This window comes from Pseudopodoces humilis, chromosome 5, assembly GCF_049639895.1.
Source record: "Pseudopodoces humilis isolate 2021_Gansu_Grassland_sample_001 chromosome 5, ASM4963989v1, whole genome shotgun sequence".
Lineage (NCBI taxonomy): Eukaryota > Metazoa > Chordata > Aves > Passeriformes > Paridae > Pseudopodoces > Pseudopodoces humilis.
Window position 1 is genome coordinate 3,044,897 of NC_142204.1, and position 18,196 is coordinate 3,063,092.

At 40.1% G+C, this 18,196-nt stretch overlaps 1 protein-coding gene across 3 annotated transcripts in view; it reads left to right on the forward strand.

The window, feature by feature from the left end:
• Nucleotides 1–2,658: 2,658 nt before the first annotated feature.
• DERA (deoxyribose-phosphate aldolase) overlaps nt 2,659–18,196 on the forward strand; it is a 44,644-nt gene continuing 29,106 nt past the window's right edge. For all 3 annotated transcript variants that reach the window (XR_015772598.1, XM_005526962.3, XM_088055815.1), the window contains exons 1-5: nt 2,659–2,734; nt 10,465–10,562; nt 12,876–13,023; nt 13,660–13,755; nt 14,791–14,925. Coding sequence is in view for 2 of the 3 variants with exons in the window: in XM_005526962.3 (XP_005527019.1) it covers nt 2,704–2,734; nt 10,465–10,562; nt 12,876–13,023; nt 13,660–13,755; nt 14,791–14,925 (508 nt within the window). In the remaining variant the exon portion in view is untranslated. The remainder of the gene's footprint in view (nt 2,735–10,464; nt 10,563–12,875; nt 13,024–13,659; nt 13,756–14,790; nt 14,926–18,196) is intronic.

Genomic DNA, 18,196 nt, shown 5'->3' on the forward strand with positions numbered 1-18,196 from the left:
TTCTTCTACTTGTCATTTCCTTTAATGTTATGCTGAAAGCTTTACATAATGCATTCTGTGTGGTAAGAAGAAAGTATATTTTTTATATATTATATATTTATTCACACACATTTTTATCTTTTCATATTCATACTTGTCCTTAGTGTCCTGTTTTTGCAGACTACCTATTTGCAATTACCTAGTTGAATTTCATTCTAAAAACAAGCAGCTCTGATTTACAGCTAAATGGTTCAGTCTTGATAATTCCACTAAGGCTTATGAGGGCTCCCTATGCAGTACTTGAGCATGAAACTTACATTTTACAAATGGGATTTGTTTAAAATGAGGAACTTGGAACACCTTGCCCCACAGTGAAAGTTCTTGTGTGCTGTGGGTTTTATTCCATACTTGCAGTAGGCTCTATAGCATTTCATAGAGAGGTCTGGAATAGATTCTCAGAACTTTTTAGCTGGGGACAAAACCCTTTACCATCAAATCCAGCGGTTAACCTAGTTGTTCCCAAGTTCACCAGAGAACCATGTCCTTCATTCTGCATTTACAGCTTGCTCTGGGATGCATAAAACTGAAACAACTAATAGTCATAAAAACCTAATATTTAGTAACTATTAAAATACTGGAAGAAATGAAAAACCCCACAAAACTAAAGTGCTGTTATGAACAAGTGTTTGAAAAATCACCAGTAAAAGTTTCAGCAAAACCCAGATTTAATATTAAGTGGCAGGACAACAAAGTTCATTGGCAAGATTCACTCTACTACATACAGGACAGTTAAAGCACGCCAAGGAAAACCAAACCACAACAAAACCGAACAAAATCCAGGCAATCAAAACAAACGAACCGAGAGCTGCCCAGAGGGATGTGTGTGTGTATAGTGAGGGCAAGAGTAAAAAGGAAAAATGCCTAAAAGCTCAACAGCACTCAACCTTAACAGAAATGTTAACTTCTACTTTAAACCTAACAGTTTTACAGAGGAACAACATTTAATTTGCACCTAACTTAGAACTTTACTGTAACAATTTAACAGAGGAAGAACACTTAACAGCTTTAATATTTACAAGCCTAATTTAGACATCTCAGGTAAGAGTGTTTCATCCCAAACACAGGATCAGCACTTCTGTTGGAAAGTGTGGGAACAGATGTGTTATGCCATTTGGGCAAGAAAAATAATTTCCAAGGCTGATCACAAAGAAAACAAGAGCTCGCTAGACAGCAGCAGTTCCTGGGAGCAGACAGTGTTTCTGATGAGCTCTAGAGGAGCTGAGCCCAGTGCTGTGTCAAGGCCAAGGCATCACAAGTATTTTTTAGATGAGAGTGTGGCCTGGAAAAGTGGGAGGAGGAGGAGGATGCACCACCACAAGCACTTGGAAGCTTGTAATTTTTGGATTGCTTTGACAGGTCTTAAAGTACACAGCACAAATGTTATATACTTCTAGAGTGATCGCTGTCTTTCAAACCATTGCTTCTCAAAGCATACATGCAGTTTTGGTATGAAAAAAGAAAAGTGTCCTCAGGTTTCAGAGCTATGACTCTTTCCTGCTTTACCCTATGCCTTTGTGAGTTTGGGGTTTCTTTAAGTTGGAAACTGTTTCATCTAAACATCAATATTAACAATGTACAACATATTTTTCATGAGACTTTGTGGTTTTTTCCCAAATTTGGAAAAAATGTAAAGGCCATGAGATTTTCAGTGGCGTAGTTACCAGAATTTCATTCTGCAGGTACCACTAGAAGTTTCACAGGTTGGCAGCATTATTGACCCCGTGTGTATGCGTGGCACTAGTTCCTCCTTGAGGAGTCAACACGGAGACACTGGACAGTGCCTTGACTCATTACCACGGGAACAGCAGGTTCAGCGCTGTGCATTGCCAAAGGGACGGAATATCTGTGTTCCTCCTGAGGAAACTGGTGAGGCTGGAGTATCTGTGTTCCTCCTGAGGAAACTGGTGAGGCTGGAATATCTGTGTTCCTCCTGAGGAAACTGGTGAGGCTGGAATATCTGTGTTCCTCCTGAGGAAACTGGTGAGGCCGCACCTTGAGTTCTGTGTCCAGTTTTGGTCCCTCAGTTTGGGAAGAAGGTGGAGACATTTGAGCGCATCCAGAGGAGGCAACGAGGCTGGTGAGGGGCTGGGAACACAAACCCTGTGAGCAATGAATGAGGGAGATGGGGTCATTTCTCTTGGAGAAAAGGAGACTCAGGGGTGACCTTGTCACTCCCTACAACTCCCTGAAAGGAGGTTGCAGTCAGGTGGGGTTGGGCCCTTTCACCAGGCAGCAGTTGACAGAACGAGAGGACACAGCCTTAAGCTGGGCCAAGGGAAATACAGGTTGGCTATTAGGAAAAAGTCTTTTACGGAAAGAGTGATAAAGTACTGGAATGGTCTGCTCGGGGAGGTGGTGGAGTCACCACCCCTGGATGTGTATAAAAAAAGACTGGATGTGGCACTCGGTGGCGTGGTCTAGCTGTGGTGTTAGGGCATGGGTTGCACTCGATGATCTTGAAGGTCTCTTCCAACCCAGCCGTTCTGTGATTCTGTGAAGGGAACATGCCCGCAGCAGGGCCGAGGGGCGGCTGCGAGCGCGGCCCAGCTCGGTGCCCATGTGGCGGCGGAGCCCCGCGCCCGGCCCGGCCCCGCCGCTTCCTGTGCGGGGCGGGGCCCAAGTCCGCCCGGCCCGGCCGGGCCGCGGGGGCGGAGAGCGGGGGCCATGGCGGGGCGGAACCCGGGCACCGAGCTGGGTAAGCGGCGGCCCGCGGGGCCGGGCCGCCCCAGTGGGCGCTGCGGGTCCCCCGGGCGGGGGTCCCGGGGCGGGCGGGCGGTGCCGCTGGGGCGGAGCGGGGCTGTACCGGGCCCCCCGCGCCCGGCCCGGCCTCTCCCAGGCGGCTGCGGAACCGTGCTCCTCTGAGAAGCCGAAATGGGAAGAGCCCTACGGTTCCTGTGGGCGTTCTGACACAGTCCCGGGACGTGTGACCGGGAGGAGGTTTGGGTAGTGCAGGTCCTACACGGGTTTCCGTCACTCATGGCTTTGGCTTGAGGCGTTCCGAGCAGGGTCAGAGGTTGCAGCGCGGCCCCGCAGCCCTGCTCCTGTCACCGTTCTCTCTTGCACGCCCTTCTGGTTCCTATCACGGGGTAATCCTTCCTCCCCTCTTTCTCAATAAGAGATTAAAAACACACAGTTTGGGCTCTGATTTGCAAACTCGGCACTCCACCTCTCCTGATCGTTCTCCTTGTTGCTTGCTCTCCGAGGAGTGGCAGGGATTTTCCAGGTGTTCTCCGAGCCCGAAAGGTGGCTGTGCCTCAGATAAGGCAGAGAGCAGCCAAGAAAAGCTTTCTCTGCCTTTTCCTGGCTGGAGTTCCCTTTCTCCTCATTGCTGGGGAAGGTGCCGCAGCTTCTTGAGCAAAACCCGGCTGCAGCAGTGGGATGAATTAAAGCGGTGAGAATTCCTACAGTCTGCCTCTAAGGTGTGGTGGCTTGGTCATTATGAGTAGGTGGACAGTGGAGGAGACAGAAGAGGGGGAGCAAAGGCAGCTGGTGTGGAGCAGGTAGGTCTCAAAGTTGGCAGGAGCAGAGTTCAGGAGATTGTGGTGTCATGTGCCTACCAGCACAGGCACTTTTTACAGAGCCGACATGCATTTAAATGATCAGCCTGTGGATGGACGAGTGGGAGCTGTCTCCACTCACTGTTTCCACTGAGGAAATGTTGCCGCTTTCAAAAGTGAGCTAATTGCTCTCTGATGTCCCTGTTCACGGGCTGCTTGTAGGGACAGGTGAGTTTCAACTGCAGCCATCTGAAGAGCTGAAACAAACATTAATAATGGAGTGACGAAACATGACTATCTGTTAGGAAAAACAGCTAGCACAAAAGTCTGCAAACACACTCCAGTAACTTTGAACTAGAGATGTGTCGTGCTTTTTCTTAGTAAATTCAAGCCTAAAATTAGTTGATACGTGGGGAACCCAGGAAATTGAAGCTGAGGTCAGCTCAGTTCTGATAACTTGTTGCCATCCCTTCCAAGTGATCCTTGTTTAAACCAGTTGTGGTCAGCATGAGCTGGGTTGGATGTTCAGGATAGATGTAGGAAAGGGAATGGTGTGGCTGTGACCATGTTTAAGTGGCAGCTTCTAGCATCTGCCTTAGGCTGGCTGCTTTAAAGAGAGGGCTGCACCTCCCTGCCATTTGCTCTCCCACTAAATACATATATGAAATACAGCAGCATACTTAATATGGCACTTAACATATCTTAGTGATGTACCTTGGCTGGTGGCAGTGGTCAGAAAGAACAGGGTAAACCCTTGCCTTTATCTTTCACGGTTTCTAACAACACTCACTGCTTCTGTGACTTAGGCACTTGAGCTTTTGAAGGTTTTACGAGCTTCTGCTAGCATCTTGAACACTAATTCAGGTGATTTGCTCTGTTTCCCACACAGCTCTGTTAAATTATAGTTTTCTAACAGGGACATCTAGTGGTAAAATATATTTTTCTTAAAAATACACTGTTTGTGTCCTTTTCTGTGTCTGCTGTTTCTGTGCTTGCTACATAAAGTCATTATTGTGGTAGGTCTCTGATGTTGCCATTAGAGGGGATCTATTTGTTTATCACTGACAAGCCAACCTCTTCACAAATCATGGCTTTCCTGTGTGATTTTTAAAAAAATAAATACTTTTTTGTAAAATTCCTTGATTCTTCCCTCTTTATCTCCTTCCCTTGTACCCATCACTGCACCTTAGTAGAAGATGTTTCCCTGGAATGAAAAACAGGTGCATGTACACAGATGGAAAGACCCTGATGTGCACAGTCAGAGGCTCACCAGCCTCATGCACTGATACATTTAGCATCTGAGAGTCATGTAAGGAAGCTGGACAAAGAATTTTACAAGTTTTTCATCCCACAAAGACCACAGAGCTTGTGTGCTCGAGTTCACCACGATGCCTGCAAGGATGGAAATGAATTTGCCTCTCCTGCTCTGCTCTCCAGGTCACTGGGTTTTAATAGCCCAGATGTTTAATGTTTTGTCATGCTCCAGAAAAGTATCAGTTGAAGCTTTTAATGTCACTTCACAGTGAAATATTGGAACATGTCAGTGAATATCTGTTTTGGAAGTGCAAGGTACTTGCACGCTGCTTTGGTTTAGCTGTGGGGATGCAGACGTGTGGGGACACAGGGACCATCCCCTCTGCCCAGCACTTGGAATGGACATGGAAAATTGGGTTCCAGCAGGAAAGAGAGATTGATAAAACTGATAAAACTGTCACAGCTTCAGCAGAGGGATGGCACAACGGGGTTGGAGCGCCTGTCCTGTGAGGAAAGGCTGAAAGAATTGGGCTGGTTTAGCCCAGGGAAATGAGATTTAGGGGTCCTGAGGCAGTTCATACTGGATATGAGGGAAAACTTAGGGCAGACCAGTCAGGTGCTGGGACAGGTTGGGCTCAGAGAGGCTGTGTAGTCTCCATCCTTGGGGACTCCCAAAACCCACCTGAATAAATCTCTCGGCAGCCTGCTCTGACCTCAGAGCTGATGCTGCACTGCACAGGAGGTTGGAAAAATTATCTCCATAGATCTTCTAACCCAAATTATTCTATGATTATATGTTTTATTACCTCTGTGTCTCTATGTATGTCTGAATATATATATATATGCACATATTTGTACGTATTCTGAGTAACGAGTAATTAATTGCAGTTGTTTTGCAACGTTCTTGGATTCTAAAAAAAAAACCCCATTATCTATCTGTGTTGCTCAGACCCTCTAAGCTGAAGGGCCAAGAATACATTCATTATGTTCCAGTTGATATTTTTAATTATAGTTGGTATTTCTGAGCCATCTACATGTGAGAGCTAGCCTGTTGGTAAGTGGCATTTAGATAATGAAATGTTACATCCCTTTTCAAGACAGCATAATTCTGTTCTAATATATTAATAGCTGCTTTTAGCCTGTACTGTGGCTGTGGTTCTTCACTGTTCTAATACCTTTTGAATCTGCTGGGTAATTTTAATCAAATTTGAAGGACAAGTAGATGTCTTGGAAATAAGTAAGGCACTCCACTAAGGTGGAGTGACCAAAACAGTTCTTTTGTTGAGGGAAAGGCAGGTGCAGATCGGCAATTACATGAATTTTCATTGCAACTTGTTTTATTTTGGCGTTCATGCAAGTAACAAAAAACATAAAAGAATGTTTTACTCATGGCTGGAAGGACCACATGAGGCCAGCTGGGTTTTTGGGGTGAGGAGATGTCTCAAGCCAGGGAAGAAGAGAGGGAACAACAGGGGACTTGGACCTGCAGGAAGCTGAGTCCTGATGTTGTGCATCTCAGTTGCAGAGGAAAGGTTTGTCACTGGTTTCCAAAGTGCTTTGGAGGAGGATTCCATGATCCATTTTGTGTGACCCATGGACAGCCCCGTGTGATTTTGCTGATAGCACAAGACAGCAGAGCTGACTTCTAGTTCAGGGCTCATGCTTTGATGTCCTGCTTTGAGTATCTGAGTGCTGAGAACTTGGAGACTGAAATTCTGTCTTATAAAGGAAGACCCACATGGAATTAAGGATCTATTGGTCCATGTCAAGTGTCGCTATGGAAGAATAACTATGGATTCTGTCTTGACAAAGCTGAATAACCCCCAAATCTCTAAACAGCTGACAACTGTAACAAGACCTGATCCCAAAGCCTTTTCTCTCCCTTCAGTGGCTTTGCTCAGCTCTGTGTGGCCAGCTGGGGTCAGCCTGTGGTCAGCTGAACTCCTTGTTTCTCCACGGAAGGTTCAGGCCACGGTTTCAGTCTCTTCTCCCAAAATAACAGCTTTCATCACTTCCCTTCCGTTTTATCATGTGCTCATGGTAAGAGCAGGAGCACACATGCTGTCTCTGGCACACAAAATGAAATAACCAGTTGAGGGGGGCAGTTTTTTTTGGGAACAGTGCTGCCTTAAAATGCTTGTGAAGCTACTGCCTCAGGCATTCTTGAGCTTTCTGCTTCGCCATCTGAAGGGATGCCATCAACACATTTTTTTTAAAGCTTCTGTAAAGCTTAGCCTGTTTTATGAGGAATGTGTTAGGAAGCTTAGATATTTATGTAATTATCCTAATGAAGTGGTTTTATTTATTGTTTTCTGAGGAAATGCTCGGTATTTTTGGATTTGTGTTCTTCAAAGAGAGGAGATGAATTTCCTGTTCAGGAATTGAATATGATTTTTTCAAATGTCTTCAGAGAAAAAAGTAAACTAGAAGAGTGATTACAGAATATTGGCTAATTAGCTGTAGTGTAACTGCTTTAATTACTTTTATCCCTGAAGCCACATGACTGTGCAGATGACTAGCAGATGACTTATTTAAAAAAAAAAAAAAAGACGTGTTCACACTGCAAGGTTAATGAGCCTAATTAAATATAGTTTTCCTTAGCCAGATACTAAATCATAAAGCTTGGGGGAGTGAGGGAGGGGGAGAATCCAAAGGCAGTCAGTTCTATTTCAAAAAATGGTTTTATTCTGATATTTAATGAAAAAAAAAAGAGAAAAGCTGGAATTATGAGTGAGTTTTCTGAATAAAGGCACTTAGATCTAACGATTTGATGAGACCTCACATGGCAAACTTTGAAAGTCTATTTAGAGACAATTACGCTGAGACATATTTGTTTTCACTTACCCATTGCATTAATTAATGTAGGAATGGGCTTGAATAAAAGGTCTGTGTTATATGGAAGTCTCCATCTGCTGCTGCATATTACCAGAACCTTTGTCCTTCCTTGCCGTGCCATTTTTACTGCACCATTTTATATCCTAGAGTAAGCTGCATGATGTCTCACATTAAGTTGTACAGAAAGGATGGAGTACTGACTTTTTGTTAAATTATTTCTTTTTGTTTTGTTTTTTAATTCCTTGCCAGTGCTGTGCACTGTGGTTTGAGTTCCCACACTCAAAAAAAAATACTTGTGAGATCCACATTCTGTGGTCTTTCAGGGACTCTTGCATCCCATGCACAAAAATGAGATATTAGACATTACTGAGTTGCCATGTGTCAGCTACCTTTGTGACTAGCCTTGAGTCACTGAAAACAGAGGGTAAAATGTGCCAGACACTGAAAGGGGATTAAACCAATGGATTTTGTCAAATTTGCAAAGAACATGCAGTCGGCTATTGCTGATCAGCTGATGTTTGGTGATTTTACAGGTGACTTAGAGCAAAGCAAAAGTAGTAACTCATTTCCACTTCCACTCTCTTTTCACACCTTATCTCCCATTATGCATTGCCATAATTCTTTTTTTTTTATTTCCTTTTTCCAAATAGATTTATAGTTGATTATTTCCTTTAACCTGATCTAGTGTGCAGGGCTTTGCATCCTGTAAAAGATTGCTTAGACCTGAATCAGGATACTCAAGAGTCAGGGGGAGTAGATACAACAGCTGTATCAGACTGAATCCTCTACAGTGACTAATGAAGAATTAACCTACTCATGGGTGAAATTTGTGTCATTTCATTTAAATTTTTGTCTTAAACTTGAATTTTCCCTAGCAGACTGGACACTGTCTTCATATTCTCCCAAAGAATTGGTTTTATAAATCATTTACTAGTTGGTTTTCTTGGTTGTCTTCAAAAATGTAGAAAGAATAAGTTAGAGCAGACCAACTGAAAGGATCCTTATTAGAGAGGGAGAAGCTGAGTTCCTCATCTAAACTGCTTCCTCTGGTTTTATCACACTTTCCAAAGGGGCTGAAAGGTCACTGCGCACCCAGGAGGGTTCAAAAGTTATTATAATAAATTATTAATAAAAAAGTTATAAGAAATGAGGTTAAGATTACATGATGCAACCTCAGCACTTGGCATGTAGCAGAGTTTGTGTGTCCCTCTATTTCTTTATTTAAGTGTCCATATTTAAGTGTCCTTTATTTAAGTCCTCCCCCCATGGACTTTGTCAAATGTGCCTACTGATGGGCAAAAAAGGAGGAAAGTTGTGGCCATAGATTTTGTAGCAATAGCTTCTCTCACCTGCTTTCCGCAAGTCAGCTGAGCTGAGCTCCTTGCTTTGGGGACAGACTGGATAAACCTGTGGCTTTCAAATTGGAAAGAAGTAAATAAATTGTTTTGACTCATAACTTTCCAAGCTCCCCCTTTTCCTTGTTGCCATGCAGTGAGTCTGATGCTAAACTCTTAAAAAAAAAATAAATAAACCAATTCCTTAGGATCCTTTTGAAATTCCTTTGCTGATTTATTTTTTTCTGCTTTTAGCTAACATTTTGTGGGTGCCACTCACTAGTAGCTTGTATGAGGTAATAGGAGAGTGGTAGCACAGTAGCTTACTGTGCTCAGAACAAGATTTTGTTCAGCTGTTTCATGTTGTCCTGCATTTCCACTGAATCATCTTTACCCTAAATTGCTTTCTGTAAGTCTAGGAAAATAAGCTTTTATTTACACATACTTTGGCTAGTATATTAGTTTTCTACTTTTATTTTTTTGGCTATTAATGCTATTCAGTAGGAAGAAAAAAAATTAAGTATAAGATTGCTGTACAAAATTAGTGATTTTGTCTACCAGCTTTTTTTGCTTTTTTTTTTAAGTTTAAATCTTTTTTCTAATCAATATGCTCAAGGGAAATACAATTTAACACCGTAGTAAAGAAGATTCATAGAGTGACATGCTCTTAATAAATTCAGTCACCCAGAATTATTATCTCCTGGTATCTGTCTATGCCCATGTCCATATTCTGACCTTAACTGGTGATGATATTTGATGATTGATGGCGGTGATTTGCTGATGATTGGTGGTTAATGATTGTTGATGTTATTTTCAGAGTGTTTTCATGGAATGCTTATACGACCGGTATTTAAAAGAATTATTTATGTTTTGGGATGTGAGAGATTTTAAAGACATTCCAATTTCTTTTTCCTGTGTACACTCATGAACTGTCTGTGTTTGTCAGTATTAAAAATTACACTCTGGATTTACCATACTCAGGAGAAATTTAAAGATTCAGGAGCCTGAACTTTCAGTTCTCCTTTATCAGTTAGTTAAGCAATGGCCAATATTTGGTTCTTCTGACTCTAGACAGTTTCATTATTTTAGTACATGTTGAGCATCTGCTGCTCTTTGGTAATTCTGGAATCTAGAAATAAGTCATCAAGCAATGGCAGAAGGCTGTTTTGTAGGTTTTGGTTTTTTTTTTTCATGCTACATGTATAATAAACTCCTCAGTCCAGGGCTGGCAATGCAGTGTCTCTGTCTCATCAGCACTCAGTTAATTCACTTGTAATGGCACACAAGCTGTGAAATACTCAGTTCCCAGACCATCCCCTAACAGAAATTGAGGTTATTTTGGACTGGTGATAAGTACACAAGCCCTTAGAAGGACATGAAAGCACAACACGCTCTTCAGAGGTTCCAAACTTTCTACAGCTTCCTTCTGAACTACCACACCATATATTAAAAGAAAACAGAAATAGATGAATCTTTCTTTTTTTTTTTTTCCTTTCTCACTCCAGAACTTGGCTGGATCTCAAAAGTGTATGTGAATCGACCTGCAGTGGTGAGGCATGCAGAACAAATTAAAAAATGGAAAACTGTGAAAGGTAATTGGCAAGTAAGTGCTCTTCTTATGCATTCTGTTCCTGTATTTTTAAAGCAGTCACTCTCCCTCTCCAGGCTGTAATATTGAATTTTTTTCAAGATACATGTAAACTTAAAAGATGTGCTTGTCCACGTCTCATTTCAGTAATTTGTATTTGATGATGATGGGATGGAATAAGGTGACGCATTTATCCAAACAAGTTAAAAACCTTATAACTCATGACTGGCAAAACTGCAAATGGATTTAAGTCATCTTTATTCATGAGTGGATTAAATTGTATATTACTATCCCTCCATATTTATTCTGTTTCCCAGACAGACTTCTCTGCATGATGCCTTCTTATTTTTTAATTTTAAAGCTGTAAGATATGATCATGGTCCCTGTCAAGTTTGACCTACCTGGATGATTTTTCTTTGCTTAAACATTCTCAACGTGTGTGATTTCATTGCTTAACTAGTTTTTTAGCTAAAATTTAAAAATCCTGACTGTCTGTGGCATTTGGTGGGGGGAAGGAGCCCGCTAATGTTAGGAAAACTGACTTTTCAGCTGCTGAGATAAGGTAAATGGTTGACTATTTTCCATCTTAGTATAAAAAGACAAACTGTTTCTCCATTCACCAAGCAGCTGTTCTGCAAACAATACTTGGGATGCCTCCCCTCTGCACACTGAACAAGCTGGTTGTGTGCAACAGTAGCTGAAAACCTCAAAACAGGAGGAAGGAGATGATGAAGGATCAATCTTAAGAGTGGAACATAAAAAAACCAAGAATTATTTAATTACACTTAATTCTTAAAAAAGTCGTTCAAAATAGTTGACATTGTGCGACCATTCTGGAGTGGCTGAAGCTGTGTTCACAATGAGCACAGATTTTGGGATTACAGTTTGGGGATAATTTGATGTAGGTGTAAGATGCTACTGGAAGGTAATAGCAGAAAGTTTCCTGCCTCTTTTTCTGTCCTGAAAGTTTGTGCTTTTTGTGTTATGATTAAATTTAAAAAACGGAGATAAACGGATGAGATTTGGACGCCAGCTCAGCATTTCTTTAGAGTTTCATATGTATAAAAAAGTTACTTGATACCAAGTTTATCAGCCTGGTGGCTCTGAGTTGGGAAACAGCATCAGTGAGAAGGTCCAGATGGTACTCCATAATCACAGCTATCCTCACATACCATGGGTAATGTAAAAACAAAGTCTTTTGACTGAGGTTACCACGTAAATAGCAAAGAGAGAGCCACAGGCTCTGACTGCAGACGCTCATTGGGAAGAAAGGGGTTTAGTGTCACTCCCACAACACAGCTGGAGCACAGATGTTTATTCCTAACACTTCTCCCCTCTCCTGTGGAGAAACACCAGTACTCGAGCAAGGTTTTACTTCAAAGGGTGTGAGGAGCATCTCTCTCCTCTCTTTGAACATTGTCAGGGCAGTCATGTGCTGTTTTCTTAGCAGAGGTGATTTTGAACCTGCACATGTTTGAATGTGAGCAGCATCACAGATTCCAGTGCTGTAGCCTGTTTCCCAAAATATCCAACTGAAAAACCCTTTTAAAAAACCTGAAGTTTATACCAGCTCTTGAAACCCCCTGACTACCTCTGTCTTGATGACTACGATTCATGTCATAGGAGAGGAGACAAAAATTCCCTCAAAGAGAGGCTAAAAAAATCCAAGTAAAAGTAATAGAAAATTCAAGGGAAAACCTCTTTCAAAAAATTATAGGGTGAAAGGAGGAACCAGAAACAGGCTGAGACTAACAGAGTCCAAGGATGGTTCATTACCCCATTGCCATTGCAAACTTTCACCCTGTACAAGTGTCCTGTAAGAGAAGTCAGTTTTGAGTGAAGCCATCACTGTAAATGGGTGTTTTCTGGAACACCTTGAACAGATATTTCAAAATAATGTCTGAAGCTCAATTTTCATTCAGCAAAAAAAGCTCGTAAAATTTTCAGTAATGCTTCTGTTGCATTCTTTGATTAATAAGTCTTTTAAAATCCTGAAGCATTTCCATCTAAAGAGTGTTTTAACCTTGTCACTTATCTCTTGCTCTGGGGGGGGGAGGTGGGTTTTGCACCAAAATTACAGATGTTTTTTATTCCTGATTCACACAAAAAGGAAGTGGATCCTTTCTGTTTCATTAGATTGAGGACATGAACAAATATCTGCCAACCCTGTCCATCCTAAGCCATTATTTGACTGTCCTCCATGTTACATCCTATACATTTCCCCATTGGCAGAGTGGGAGCCAGGCTTCTGATTCCTGCATCTTTTAAGGCAATTTGGCTTTGGAAGTGCAAACAAATGCTCCATTCCTTGCTTTGTTCCCTTTGCAGGCAGCTTGGCTGCTGAAAGCTGTCACCTGCATAGACCTCACCACTCTCTCAGGCGACGATACTCCTTCAAATGTTCAAAGGCTGTGTTTTAAAGCAAAGCACCCAATCAGAGAGGATCTGCTCAAAGCCTTGGACATGCATGATAAAGGTATGGTAGCTTTTGGTGTGTGTATTCTGTAGAGGAAATTTTATTTTTTCGCTTTTCAGAAAGGATGTTGGTCCCACCGACTGAAGTCGTGTGGACCAAAGGGGAATCAGGCCTCTGATTGAAAACATATACATAAAATGTCAAAGATTAGTCTTTTTTGAAAACTTGGATTTACGGACTCTTCAAACAGTTGAAGTATAAAATATGAGGTCAGTTATCTGAGATTTTGAGAGAAGAGCATTTTAGCTGGAAATGCAGGAGGGCTGCGTTAACATAAAGGCTGCTCAGTTGCTGTTGGGCTCAGTCTGGTTCCACAGGTAAGAACAGAGCTCAGCAGTGCAGTTTCTCTTGCAGCAATTTGTTTATTAACTTTACTTTGGCATTAAACTGTGAGTGTGTCAACAAAAATCTTAGAGTTTTAACTCCTGCTACTGCAGACTTGCTCCCAGGTTCAGGTGAAGGAATGTGAGGAGGAAACAGCACGAGGATTACCTGAACCATTAGAACAGTACAACAGACATCCCTGGGCAGTGCTCAGGATCCTTGTGAGAGCACAAGGGGGGTGAGGGCAATGCCCACGTGCTCATGGAGAGGGTGGAATTCTCTGTGTGGAAAAGGGAGCTGTGCCTTTTGCAGGTATCACCGTTGGAGCGGTTTGTGTGTATCCTGCAAGAGTCTGTGATGCTGTGAACACCCTCAAGGCTGCTGGTTGTAACATACCCGTGGCTTCAGGTGAGCTTCATTCAAAAATATCCCATTAAATAATTTGATGTTACAAAGCACATAGAGAAATCCAGAAGTTTGGACTTGCTTTTGTGGCAGGGAGTAAGGTGAAAAGGTGGTAGGAAAGGAATGGAAGGAGGATTTTCTTCTGGCATAATCTTTTGTTGTCTTTCAATTTCAAGCTTATCAGCAGTGCCAAGTCTTTTTGCTGGAAGCTCTTCAAAGAGGCCTTTAAAATATATCAGGGTTTTTCTCACCTGGAAAAAAGAAATTGAGGTGGAGTGCTGGACAAATATCAGTGTACACTAAGTAGATGATGATGATGGGAGTTGTAATTAAGGCTTCTCAAAAACTTTGAAGTTAGATGAGGTATTAAAAGCTAAGGTACATGTATTTTGTTCTTTTTTCACTGTTGTGTAGGGGAAAAATACACACTAAATGCATTTATATGTCAAAGAGAAAGACAATCTCTGACAAAGCCATTATTTTTTCCATTTCCAAAGTTACCTTTGGGTTTTGTACTTAAAAATCATAAACATAATCTTAAATAGAACTCACTGGAAGCAATTTTTGCTATCTTGTGATTTCACCATTAAACAATATTATTATGATTTAACTCAAGATACTACTTAAAATAATTGGAAAAAATTAAAAATGTATATATTGCTTCATATATGAGCTCACTCCTTGTTTGCTCAGTTCTGCTAGAAGCAATAGATACTATGTTTTAATGTAGTTTTGGAAACTTTTGGAACTTTTATGCTGTTCTGGAAAGTATCAAGGCACGTGAAAGGCCTTTTCACAAGATGCACTTACCTTGCTGGACATTGTTTTTTGAGGGTAGAGCTAATGCTTCTTGTGCATGAGGAGAGGGTAGGATGAGGTGCCTTTAGATTTTTTTGAATCATGGCAAGCATTAAAAAAAAGAATAACATTCAAACTTTTTGGTGTACTACTGGTATTTTCAATTTTATGGTCAATTTATAAAACTTTAGCACATTCATGAAACATTTCTTCCTTCTACCTGCACCTCTTTGATGGTAGTGGCTGCTGGGTTTCCATCTGGACAAACTCCTCTAGAGGCCAAACTGACTGAAATAAGGCTGGCAGTGGAATATGGTGCCCGAGAGATTGACATTGTCATCAGCAGGAGTCTGGTGCTGACTGGCCAGTGGGAAGGTGAGTAAAAAAGTTCCTTTCTCGAGGAGCTTAAACCTTTCTGCACATGCAGGACCTGTCTTTGTCTCTTCCCTAAATTTCTCCATCAGTCCTTGATTAATCTGGTCTCTCCCCTCAGAGGAACTGATAATCTGGGGCTCTGAGCTAAATAAAAATGGTTTAACCAAGTTATGCCAAAGGGTTGGACTTCTTGAGGGGAATGCTGTTGGATGTTGTATCAGGCTGGGCAGGCAGAATGACTTTGTGGTTTGAAAATTCAGGTCTATTCCCTCCGTGCCTTTAGAGGATTTTGTGTACAGCATTAAAAAAATAGCAAGTAAAAGCCTAATTATTTGAAGAGTTTTGTTAGAAAGCCCAAGGGGCTGCTAATGTAGATGATACCTTTTTAAATATACATGTTTCAATTCTTGAGGAAAACACGTATTTTAGTTGTTTTCTTTTTCCTGAGAGTTGAGGTTACAAATTGACTGTTCGTATTATTATTGATGTTCTGGCGTCTGTAGACTAGTACTAATTAGTAAGAACAATAATGCTGAAGATGGTTTTTGCTCTAATTGCATCCTTAATGTACTGTGAATGGTTTGCCTTAAGTGCTGACAGTGCTCCTATAACTAATCTCCATGTGAAGGTAGACACATCATTGTCTTGGAATGAATTTTCCACTTAGCTGTATAACACAGTGCCATAATATCCTATTTGCTTGGAAGACATTAGAATGCACCCCTGGCACCTGATTTTATTTAAGGAAATAACAGAAATAATGGTAATAGATATATTATATTTAATATATATTTTATAGATATTATATCTATAAAATATATGTTAATAAACATATAAAATATATTTTTATATAATATATATTTATATAATATAAAATATATCTTATATATAAATTTATATTTATATAGTTTAAATATATATTCATAAATAGAATAGAATACATATATTCTATAAAATAATATATATTCTATAATATATATTCTAGATTATATATTATGTATTATAATATATTGTAATACATATTCTAGTCTATTCTATTCTATTGATGTATTATATTTTCTGGTCTTCTTTCAATTAACAGTTAGAATTGAACCAAAAACCCCTCATGCCTCTGCATCTGTGTCTCCAGGACTGGTTTCCTTGCTTTAATATCTTGGTAGTATTTGGATATCCATACTTTTGGTCTTAGTTATTTAAGGATTATATGAAGGAGAACTCAGAGGAGAAACACAGGGCTTGGACTGAGAGTTTGGGTCATGGCTGAAATGAGCTGGCCATGTGTTGTTGGCTCTCTCTGCATGGGAGGTGAATTATTCTTTGTGGTCACAAATCACAGGGGAGGAGTGCACAGACACAGAACTGATGGATGTGATATAAAGATGTCAGTTTACTAAATAGGTAGATTAGGGATGGCTTTTAATTTGGCATGCATATTCTTTTACGCAGAGCTGAAGTCATGACAAGGTTGAAAGCCATCCTTATTTTGGTGTGGCTTATATAGTTGTGGTTTTTTTTTCCACTGATAGCAGAATTCAATTTATTTCCAAATGATTCCTTAAGTTTATTCGTGAATCTGAATCTGTTTGTGACATGTGTATACATGATCCTGAAAAAAAGCTACTTCAGAAATAGAATTTACTTGCCATAGAGATGCCACGAGGTGAAAAGTTAGAATATTTAACATTTCTATTAAAATAAAAGGTATTTCATTAGGTGATCTGGATTTTTGATGAAAATCTGTGTTCTGTCTTCCTGTTTAGCTTTCTATAGATATGTTACCTGTGTGATTAGGGATAGTGCAGAATAATCAATAAAATACTTTTAATGAATTTAGAAGAAGGGACAAAGAAAGATCTTTTTAGGCTAAATCCCTATATTACATAAAATTAAGTAGTGTAACAGTACCTGTGCCTGTGTTTAAGGTGCTTCATCAACTGAAGCTGCCTTGCAGTTCTAACTTACGCTAATGGTAGTAATAATAATAATAATAATGATAATAATTAATAATATACTTTTATAAGCATTTTCTTATCCTGACAGTCTTCACAACTTCAGAAATTATTGGAAAAAAATCTTTGTGGTAGAGTGTTTTATCTCACTGTTCATTTTTAGCTTTTCTTCTAGCCTGTGCAATAATTGGGGTCACCACAATAGGCTAGTGCTGCTTTGTGATTTGCTTCAAAGGCTTGTTTGGTTATTAAATATTTTAGTGTATGTCCAATTATGTCAAATGATTTGAAAGCAGTTCTTGAATATTGCTGGAGCTCTTTATGACACTCAGAATGTACTTTGCAGATCTTTGTGAAGTAATTGTTAAGATCATTTAAATAATGCTGAGTATGAAAGCAGCTTCATTGGACAGCTAAATTACATCAGAAAATAACATTAAATGAGATATAACTTTATGAATTTACATACTTTTTATAATCTTTTAGCTTTTAAAGCAATGCTACTTCCAAGTAGTTTACTCAGCTATTGTCTTGTATTACTTGACAAAGTATGGATTAAACATAAATTATCAATTTGGATACTTCCTTTAGACACAGAATGTGGAATCTTTATGGAAGGAGCGATTAAGTTGACCAACAAATTGTTCAAATATCTATTTATTATTCTTTTTTCCCCCTGTTACCAATATTTTCTGTACCTCCTGAGGCTGGGTGGGGTGCAGTAATGTTAGTGGTAATCCCACACCTGGCCATGCTTCACTGTCAGTGGCTTCAGGAGCATTGTTAATCCATTTTCTAGTTTTCTCCATCACGATCACCTTGATCTTTTGGGCTAACAAAAATCAAAACATCTTCTCATCTCAATTTCTAACATCAGTCATTGTGACTGACTAGATAGAAATACCAAATAAATTGATTTGGGTTTTTTTAAAGTGATTTTGTCATCACATTTTTGGAGAGGAGATATTCCATAAAAAATTAAGCAGTGTGGGTTTTTCCTCCTTCAATATTTTCATTTCCTTTGTAGGAGATCTGGATTGTCCCCTTTATTTTGTGATTTTTAGGAGAAATGTATTACACCAAAGTAACAGACCATCTAGACAATCTATTGCAGATTACAGCCAGCAGAAATTATCAGGGATGTTTGTTTGGGAAATGTATAGGGGAAGGAACATTTTCTTTGCTGTATTTAATAGCTGCTAAAATTCAACATAATGTACTAAATATTTACACTGTTAGGAAAATTACAATAAAACTTACAACTCTTGTGTTTTATAACAGTGAAATTAAAACCACAGCTACGAAAGCATTTTTTTTCCCTA